This window comes from Manis pentadactyla, chromosome 11 (assembly GCF_030020395.1).
Source record: "Manis pentadactyla isolate mManPen7 chromosome 11, mManPen7.hap1, whole genome shotgun sequence".
NCBI classification, from domain to species: Eukaryota; Metazoa; Chordata; class Mammalia; order Pholidota; family Manidae; genus Manis; species Manis pentadactyla.
This window is the reverse complement of record NC_080029.1, coordinates 109,692,571-109,703,064: the sequence shown is the minus strand read 5'-3', so window position 1 is coordinate 109,703,064 and position 10,494 is coordinate 109,692,571. Positions and strand designations below refer to the sequence as shown.

General features: G+C 46.8%; 1 protein-coding gene across 1 annotated transcript in view; it reads left to right on the top strand.

Annotated features, from left to right (window-relative positions):
• The first annotated feature begins 1,773 nt into the window (after nt 1-1,773).
• RORA (RAR related orphan receptor A) overlaps nt 1,774-10,494 on the top strand; it is a 691,178-nt gene continuing 682,457 nt past the window's right edge. The window contains exon 1 of the mRNA XM_036903044.2: nt 1,774-1,985. Coding sequence (XP_036758939.1) covers nt 1,820-1,985 — 166 coding nt within the window. The 5' untranslated portion in view covers nt 1,774-1,819. The remainder of the gene's footprint in view (nt 1,986-10,494) is intronic.

Genomic DNA, 10,494 nt, shown 5'->3' with positions numbered 1-10,494 from the left:
GTAAATGGTGTGAAGGCTGCTTTGGAAATCTGTGCTTTGATGTATGGGGAAACCCACACATTTGATTTGGGACGGAGGAGACAATCATAGCATTGTTTGTAGGCGCCAACAGACAGGCTAAAGCCAGGGATCCTTGCAGAGACTGGATTAAGGTATCAGAACTGTTCACATCTCATTTAAATCACTCTGAAGAGTGGACCACAGGTTTTGCTGATTAACAGCACAGACCATAGCAAATAGTATTGTGTGTTTGAAATCAGACCAAGAGCAGTAACAGTAACACAAACCATGTGTGAAGTCTGGCATATGGAGGTTCCTCTTAAGCTATTATCTAACTAGGTTTTTCCCCTTTTCTTTTTAAAAAGCATTTTCCAAACCAGGAAGTCAGCAAAATCCCAACGTTCCCCAATTCCTTCCCCTACACATACACATATTTATGTCACCTTCTGGTATATAATCATATTTTTTATGGTCAAAATTGGTCATCCTTCTGAAAGGAAGGTGGAGGTGTGTGTTAAAAACGTACTGATTTCATCGGTGTCTCTGCAGGCAAAAGGAAATGGTGGTTTGAGTACTGAGGCAGCAAAATCAGGATACTACCCCCTGAATGTTTTCCACTTACCCAGTTTGCATTGTTCTTTAATATTGGAGTTTAGGGTCAAGGTAACACTGATGGGATTATCTACTTGCCTTGGGTTTCATTGAGCACTATTATGTGATGGGTGTGTTTCAGTGGAAGGGGGTATAGAATGATGCCTACAATGATGTGACTTATTAGGAGCTGTTAATTACCTGAGTTTTACCATCCAGACATTTTTAATGCCTCTCCAGTACATCTTTTATGGATGAAACTGTAGGTTTAATAGCAAAATTACCAGCAGGAATTGAAAATTAGCAGACAGCCATGCACTGGATGCACTGTGGCATATTTTCATCCAGCTTAGCTAGTCCTCTACCAAACAGGCCAAAGTTTTCTTCAGTAGAAATTGCCTTGCCAAGTGGTTTCTAGATCCTTTGCAGAGGAAACAGTAAAGGATCTGAAAGAGGCCTCTTTCAACAGGAATTGGATGCCCATGGCAATTCTATACTCACAAAATCTGCTTTAGACACATGTATCAAACCAAGATCGGAAGCCCACTGGCCGGCCCATCCCAGAGTAGGAAGGGCCAGTCCTTCTTCCATCTTCTGCCCGCCCTGGGGAGTTAGCTTAGGTCCAATTTCTTTTTAGTTTCTCCCCAGTCCTGGGCTGAACTGGCAGGGAAGCTACCTGCGATTCCCCAACGTGGATCGTCGGATCTGCCTCTCTCCAGGCTGGCCGCCGATGGGGCTGAGTTCTGTTCCCGAGAGAGTCTCCCAAGTAGGCGCAGAATCACCTGGCGGATCTTGATTTCTGTCCCCGGGCTGGGGAAAAGGGGCGGGTTGCCGCACGGGAGCCTCTCCCCCACTCCTCCCCTCATTTCCCCACCTCCCCAAATTGGCAGCCAGTCCGCGGCTCTCGGCCCGGGGTCCGGAGGGTGGGGAATGTGGGTGTGGGGGCCGGCGGGAGAGGCTCTCGCTAGCGCTGCCCGTGGCCAGACCCGCCTCCCAGCCCCTCTCGGGCGCTCACACTCGCGTCCACCCAGACACGCTCCGCGCGCTCCCTCGCGCCCTCGCCCGCCCGCCGCCGCCGCCGCCGCCTGCTCTCTCGCTCGCCGCCCCGGTCTCCTTCTCCCCCCGTTTTTTTTTTTTTTTTTTGGTACCATAGAGTTGCTCTGAAAACAGAAGATAGAGGGAGTCTCGGAGCTCGCCATCTCCAGCGATCTCTACATTGGGAAAAAACATGGAGTCAGCTCCGGCAGCCCCCGACCCCGCCGCCAGCGAGCCGGGCAGCAGCGGCGCGGACGCGGCCGCCGGCTCCAGGGAGACCCCGCTGAACCAGGAAGCCGCCCGCAAGAGCGAGCCGCCCGCGCCGGTGCGCAGACAGAGCTATTCCAGCACCAGCAGAGGTAGGAGGCTGCGAGAGGGGCTGAGGAGGGGGCGGCGGGAGCCCGGGAGCGGAACGGGGGGTGGCCGGGAGCGGGCGCCCAGGGCGCGGGGTCCGGGGCCGCGCGCGAGCCTGCGGCGGCGCCCTGAGCCCGAAGCACCCCTTTCCCCTCCCCCCTCTGCCCCCCAGAAATGTTGCAAACTTTTGCAGCCCGTTCTCGGGTTGCAGGAGGAGAAGGGGGCGGGGGAGGCGGCAGGAGGGTTGACAGCCGGCGGGCTCACCCCCTGGCTTTGATTTTTCTGCAAAGAGAGGAGGAGAGCCGCGTTGCCGAAATTAAATACGCTCCCCCAAAATACGGAGAACCGGAGAGTGGGGGCCCGGAAAGAAACTTTTAAAGCGGCAGTGTCATTTTAAGAAGGGGGAAAAATCTGTTTATGTCCACCCTCCTCCCCCTTTACCTTTTATCCTCCTGACAGTTTCGGCCCCGCTGCCGGAGACGGGGTGTGTTTTCGGGCCCCTGCCGTGTTGAGGTGGGGGAGCGGGAGGTGTGAGGGACCAGAGAAGCCCTGGGGGTGGAAAGGGGGGGCTCCTGGATCTGGGGGTGACATGGGCACCTTCTTTGAAGCACGGCGGTGGGCTTGGGATTTGGAGGAAGGCGGGTGCGGGCGCGCGAAATGCTTCCCAAGTTGTCTGGCCGGCGCGGCGAGCGTAGATGCGCAAGTTTGCAGACCCGGGGTTCGCAGCCCGGCGCCCAGGCTGGCGGGGGGCGTGTGCGCGCCAGCGCGCGGAGGGCGGCAGTCCTGTGGGGCGCTCCCAGCGCATTCGGAGTGAGCGTCTACAAAAGCAAACAAGCAGAGGAAGAAAGATCAAAAGGCACCCAAACTTATTTCTGCCCTGGGAATCCTTCCCTCTGTGAGGTTCCAAGCGTTTCTGAAGAACCTGGGAATGGTCAGTGCGAGTTGAATGCCGGTTGGATAGTGCGAGCGACGTCCCCCTCTCCCCGATTTTTACATTTCATTTCGGAGTGTGTGTGTGCGGGGGTTGGGGGCCTCTATTGCCCCCTCCTTGCATTTTCCTTGTTAAAGTGGAGTGCTGGGGGGAAATCTCACTCTCTTTTATAGGTATCGGGACATGATGTGGGGGGTGGGGAATTATTTATTTGAATGCTCCTGGAGTTTGCAAAGAACAGGAGGAAGGTACGGCTTTAATTACTGTTGTAAATAATGTATAAATCACGCCTGTCACTCCGGAGGAAGCGGGCTCGCTCGAGCCGCCCAGGGCTGGGGACCAAGAGGATCTCTAGCCTGGGCTTTTGGTCAGTGGCTGGCCCAGTGTGCCCTCTCCTGCCACTCGGCTTCTGGCAACGATTGGGGGGTGGGGACCCCAGATCCGCTTCCTTCCTCTCGGGGTTACAGTTGGAGAGGTAGGAATATGGCTGATCAAGTGCTGGCTGTTTTACAGTATTCCCCCCCCCCCTTAGCCACACCCCCTGTCCGGGAGCTTTCCCATTCACGGAATTCGAGTACAGTAAAAGCCATCAGGATGACACACGCGAAAAACATTTAATTAAAGGCGATTTCCGAAGACGGAACGCAGGGAACCGTGGTTTGAGCGGGAGGGGGGCGGACGGCGGGCAGCAAGGGCCTGGAGTAAAGGGAGGGGGGTCAGGGCTGGGGGCCGGGACCTGCCGCTAGCTCGGTGAGTTTGTGTGGGGAGCTTTTGGCTGCAAAGAGTATATTTAGACCCTGAGACGGTGGATTTGGAATGCGAGCGGGTTATGTAACAGGGTTAATCAGAAACACTGGAGAAAATCCCCTTCATGTGTTTCTGAGGCCTCTTTATTTTATTTCATTTTTTTTTGAGGCGGGGGCATAGTATATAGGAAGCCACACAATTTTCTGGTTTGTGCTCCTACCCCCTTCTGCCTTAATCGCTCCCCCACCCCCATGTGTTATTAGCATCTTCAGGTGTCATTCTTGCCAGAAGGTGTTCTTGCAAGAGATCAGGGTGGCAGGCTGCAGAACCGACTAGCAAATCCGTAACTTGCTGTTCTTGCAAATTATATAACACTGGGGCATTCAGTACCACCAGCCCCCTAGGCTTAGCAAAAAGGAAAGAGGGACAAAGTAGGGGTGGGATACCTATTGCACAGTTAACCTGCTGATCCATATCCCCCTGCACCCTAGAGGGCCACCCACCACTCACTGTTCTTTGAACAAGCCGGGTGTCCATCCCTCCTGAGATTTAATGGGGGGAGGGAGAGGAGGTGAGGCCCAAACACTGAACTCACATCCTGCACGCAGGCACTAGGTTATATAACAGTCTGAATGGAAAACGGAAGGTCAGGGATGAAGGCATCCTTTAGCTAACACAGCAGTAGTAATAGCTTCCAGAAATTATGTGCATTTGCAGACTTGAACCTCAAATGTAGTGCCTGCTCCTCAGGGGTACCAATCTTTGTGTGTGTGAGCTAGGGAGAAAAAGAGAGAATGTGTAAGTATGCCTGGTAGAGGAGAGTGATTTGAAAATGGGAAATGTTTGGGTTTTCAGATGATGTAATGGATTTGGCAGAATATGCAAGTCGGCTCCCAGAGTGTAAGCAGCAAGAAAATTGGAGCTGGCATCCCGTATTAATATTGCATAAATTACAATATCGGAAAGAAATTAACCTACACACTAGGTGATTACGCCTTTTTAATACTTACAACATAAAGGCATACAACTCAAAAGGAAAAGCAAACATCATCACCTTATAATTAGCATTTTCAACCTAAAGAGGGCTCAGTTCTTGGCATTGGGTAAAGTGGGAAGCTTTCTGATTTGGAAGATGCCTTCCAGAGAGGCAGCAGGGTTAGCTTCCATCCAGCCAGTGTTCGCAGTCCACAGAGATTGTGGTCTGGATTCTCATGACATTGAGGCGACCTCATGAGACATTACCTGGGTAGACTTGAAGCTGTTGCTGAATTCGGAACTTCTGGGAATCTACATGTGAATGGGCTGTGTACCTTTGGTGCCTGAATTTCCAAAATCAGATGTGTGACTATAATCTGAAAGATGACCTCCCCCTCTCCTTAAAACTGGGCAGGGAATGTTAGCAGTTTTAATGCAACTGTTGATTTTCTAGGTGGTATTAATGATGGCTGGTGTCATTCAGTCCCATCTTTCTAGCACAATGAAAGGGGGAAAAAAGGCAAGAGGCAACATGGGAAGTAAGAATGAAGCGGAAAAAACCACAGTGAATCTTTAATTTAACAAGGATTTCAGGGACTTCAGGGAGCCATGAGCATTGTGACATAACTGTTGTTAAAAAACCCTTTTCCAGAATCTCATTATTATAGGCATGTCAGAAGCTTACGTATTTTTACTTCACTGAAGTTATCTGCACAGGGCCATGTGCCATGAAGTTGGTTTGGAAAACCAGCACTGAAGGTTGAGGGCTTTTAGGGCAGGCTGACTTAAGGGAAAAATCGAAACCAAAGGATGGGATTAACACTGAAGAGCTCAATTGGATTGAGATTGAACCCCCCGGAAGCTCAGTTTAGATTGATGTTAAATCAGTTAACAAGGCCTGTAGTTTATTTGTAGCCCTGAGGACTTCTAGAACCACTAAGTCTTTGACTTTGAAAGTGCTTCGCCTCCTCTCCCCTGTTCAGTCTTGGCTGATTCACTTTCTGGTAGGTGCCCTTGCCTGGCAATTTAAAGCCCTTTCTAGAGATTGATTCTCAGATCAACTTTGCTTACACGGACCCGGCTCTCAACAGTGAACAAATGATGCCCCATAGTTTGAAAGAGCTACAGGGTAGAATAAAATCCTTTGTCAGAGGGATGGAATAATTATTTTTGAAACTAAGGGACTTTAATTTTCTGGTAAATTGCTCATAAAAACATTTATAATTATACCCTTTAAAATGTAATAGAATAATTTTAGAAAATGCATTTGATGAAAGTTATGAAAACCTTTTTGTTGCTTCCCCGTAATTTTTTTTAAAGAATTGAATTATTAACCCAGAAGTCAACTCCTGAGTGGCTAAAAACATTTACAGCAGATTCTTTTTAGGTTACTTACCTGCTGGAATTTTCCCAAACCTTCTAACATTATGAGGAGCCCTTGGCTTTAGAAAATGTCTCTATGTCCGAAGCTGAAATATGGATCCTGCATGAGAGCCCTCTGATTGTGGGAGCCTTAAGCTTGTTTTCACGGCAGCAGAGGTGGGGGGTACACTACACACTGCTGGTTCCACACCGGACTCCTAAATGGGAGGTGGGGAAGTGCGAGAATATTAATGCAGTAGTGGGCTTCCAGGTGAAAATGTTCTGAAGATTTTTGGTAACAGCTAAATTGTTTCTGGAAGCAAACAGACCCCTGTCCAGACCTAACCTTTGGAATGTGAGTGAGTCAAGCCCTTGGGTTCTCCATGGGCCACACTCTCATGACTTCTGAGTTAAGATGCATGTTTTTCTCCACATTCCCCCACTTTTGCTTTTAGGAAGTTGTGGTGTGTTGTTGGAAGGACATATTGAATTGGAAGTCGCTGAATGTGGTATTACATCTGCCACTTTTCCTGAGTGTATTCTTCCCACCCCCCTGTCTTCTCAGTCTACTTGAGGAATTGTGCTTCTTAGTTTATATAGGTAGTTTATATATATAGTTGTAATCTGGCTGCCCCATGTGCAAAAAAAGTTTTTATAGAAAACACAGCTCTCCTCATATGTCATATCCTGCTGCTCACCCTCTTTGTCTTCCATGAGCCAACGTGCAGGGACTTTGAGGTAGACATCATCTACTCTCTCAAGGATCTTCCCAATGCATTCATCTCAGATTAATGATAGATTCTTCCAGAGTAAGAAGGGTCAGCTTTGAAAGGCCTTCAGGTGTCAGAGCGAACACTAACCTATAATGCGGAATACCTTTCTGTATGAAGACTGTCTTTCTTGCTGAGAATTTAAGAACAGTCTGTCTCTCTCTCTCTAATGTTCTCTCTTCTATCATTTTTAAAAACTTTTTTTTTTATGGGGCTCTTTGGTATCTCATGCACCATGGGAAGTGTTGCTTTGGAAATAAGCTGTTAAATTTTTCACTCATCTTACTAAGCTGTAAAGAAAAATAAAATGGAATCATTTTGAATTCATGTTTCAAAAAAACTCTCCAGGTGAATCAGTGTTTGAGTGTTGATTAATATACAGTAAATCATGGCTTTTCTATAAGGGGACCAAGGCAATCATGGCTTTTCTATAAGGGGACCAAGGCATTACTGATGGATTAGTTTTTCTGACTAACAGTGGATTAACCAGAAGTACTTTTTTATTTTATTTTATTTTTTTAACCAGAAGTACTTTTTGTCTTTTCCTTATTGAATATGTTTTTCAAATGTGCGGATCCCCTTTCCTACCCTAGAGAGAACATTGAGAATGTAATTGAATCTTTCTTTGAGGTTTGAGGGTCTTAACGGTGCCACGGGGTCGCTGTTCGGAGGATGAATTCTCACTGCACATTACAGAACTGTAAGTGGAGACGATGTCAGAGACTGGACTAAATCTGTCCTGATCCCAGCTTGGAAATTGTTATTTTTTGTTGTTAAATCCTCAACATCAGTATGTTTTGTTATTTGTCTCCCTTGTTCTCCAAGTTGTGAGAAGCAAAACAGAAATTCATTCAATTAGCTGATGCTGGTTAATTGAGGTTTTTACTGTTCCGGAAAATTTCAACACGAGTCTAGCGCTTTACCTATTTCCCTAGAGTTATAGAGGATGTGAAATCATTCTCATTTAGGAAGGCTATTGTATTTACACTTAAGTTGCATGCTTTATTACCATAGCTTATGTAACTTAAATATCAGCTAATTTTGTCTCTTTTCTAGATATGTTGAAAGAGTATCATAAATCCTGAAAGTGAGGAAATTCTAGGGCTCCAAGGAAGACTTTTAAGAATATCAGCAAAGAACATTTAGATTCCCGCACAGGGAACTCTCCTTCCCAGTTGAGGCCTTTGTTCGCTGGGCTAGTATGGAGAGCATCCTAGGAGCCATGCCACCAGATGCTGACTTTCCCAGAACTGTCCCACTTGGCTTAATGGTAGTTTGCAGTTGTGTCGTGATAGCTTTGATGTTGTGGTGTTGGAAATTCAGCTTGGGAGTCTTGGTGTTCTTTTGTGACAGCCCTTTTTTTTTTTCGCTTTTGGAGTAAAGACATCAAGGAGAGTGTCTAGAGACACTCTTCGAAGAGGGGAATGGGGCGTGATGAGGAATAAATATGCCACAGCTCATGGTTTAGGCAGGCTTGCTTTCACTCAGGCTTTCTCATGCTAATGTTAAAAGGAATTACAGGTAACAATTCCCTTGTGTTGGCAGAAGAACAATTTTTTTTTCTAACAGATGTTTATGTCCTCACCTGACATGTCATTATTACAAACTGATCATATTACATGCTATGGCACATTGACAAGGGTGTGGCACTGTGGCTTCCTGGCGATTGTCTTGTCCACAGAACTGAGGCCCTGGTGGCCGGCTGGAGAGCCCTCTGCAGTGCCTGCCAACAGGTGACAGTCCCAGTTGGCCACACCCTTGAAGGTGCTGGAGGACTTCAGGTGGCAGGTAGTTTCTGTGCCAGTGCTGTTTTCCCTGCAGCTCAATCAGAGGCTGGAAAAGAGAAGGAAGGATTATGGCATAGAAGATAGATAATCTTCCAGCCTCGAACCACATCTAACAATGTGACTGGGAATTTGAGTTTTCACGATGAACTATCTTAAAGTTCTTTGAAACAAATAGGAAGTTCCTGCATCCACGGACAGAGCATAATAGATGAAACTCTCCTGGGGTACCAGGGAGGGTGCCACTTAGGATAGGATCCTCAAGCCTGCGAAAGAGGCAGCACGCTGTTAAAAATACCTAGCTTACTTCGGGGGAGGATTTGGCTGAATACTGATGAAGTTTATGAAATATGAATGTAGTGAAGTTGCTGTACGTAAGTGGTAGGCGTGTGCGAAAGAAGTAAGAAGAAATAAAATTGTGTATAAATGACACTCTGAAACTTGATGGAATCGTATACGTGACAAGAATGCTGATGTTGGGGTCTGTGCTTAATGGGGGAACATAAACTGGCTTAAAATCTCTGTATCAAACTGGATGTGGTACGAAAAATTACAGAATAGAAAATCTTTGACTTGCTCTATAAGCAAAGAATGCTACCAAGGGTAAACAGGCAGGTTGCAAAGGATAGAGGTGAGCCTGAATGGGAGGAAAAAAAATGAGGGAGCAGCAGTTGAATTTATAATGAGGTATGGTAATCACTGTTTTAAATAATCCATACTATTAGCTGCTGTGCTGCTAGGTAGAGAATTAGTTATGGCCAAACAAAAGGAATAAATATGAATTTTAGGTTGTGGGGGAGAAATCCTCTTGATCCCCAAAGCATAAATGCATGTACTGAGAGGCAAAGCTCACAATGTAATTTTTTCAGTCTTATCCTGACTAATTGACAGCCAACTGTATGCCTCTTTCCTGAAGGTGACTTGCCAATCTCCAGACACAGACATTTCTCTCAGAGGCAGAGTGAAGGAGGGGGAACCACAAGCTAAAGTGTATTTCACTGGGTGCACTATTTTGGGGGGAAGATAAGAATGGGGAAATAAGGGAACGGAGGAGTGTGCACAAAGATTAAGGGTGCCTGTTTGGGGCTGGGGAATAGGGGCTGGGAATGAAGGAAGCAAATCTCTGGAGAGAAAGAGCCTTCTTTGCAAAAGAAAATGAAATGAGCATTCACTCTGAAATGGCTGGGAATGTGACTTTCTAATTTTGAATTATCTTTAACAAGGGCAATGAAAAGAGGAAAAGTTGACACTTTGAGAAGTTATGACGAACTTGTCGAGAATGCCAATTGACAAAGGCAGGTAAGGGGATACTTGGAAGAACAGAACCAGAACGAGTGTGAAGGGCACAGCGATCTGCTTCCTAGTGTATTAAGGGAATTGGCAGGCGTGTTTATTGATTCTTCCAATTAGTTTGAAAGAAACCTGAAGAAACGGACAAAGGCAGAGAAAAGATAACCAGACCTGATTCTGCCCTTCCAGAGCAAAGAGGCTTCTATCACCCCATGTGGTCAGTGCCAGTCCCGGGGAGGAGTGACTGTACAGGAGTTAATGGATCTTCAGCATACAAATCATAGAAGAAACGAGGGTATATTTAGCAAGGCTAAAAACTCTTCGATAAGCTGCATTGCTTTTCATTTTCACTGTACAATTATAAAACCAGTGGATGGTAAGAAGGCCACAGTAACAACAGAGCATGTCGTCCCAGGACATTTGTGTGATGGGGGTATTACAGCTGAGAGGACATGGCAACTGGGGGGGGGGGGTGAATTGTTCAAAACGTGCCATTTTCCAGGTGGTGAAGCATTGGGAAAGTGAAGGCAAATGAAAAATTTTGATAATCAGAAATGGTTCTTCTTTTAGTGGTCATATTAGTTGACTGATGATAAGTGTGAAATTGCTAGAGTTGTATTTTGCCATTTCTGGCACTCAGGACCCACTTCGGATG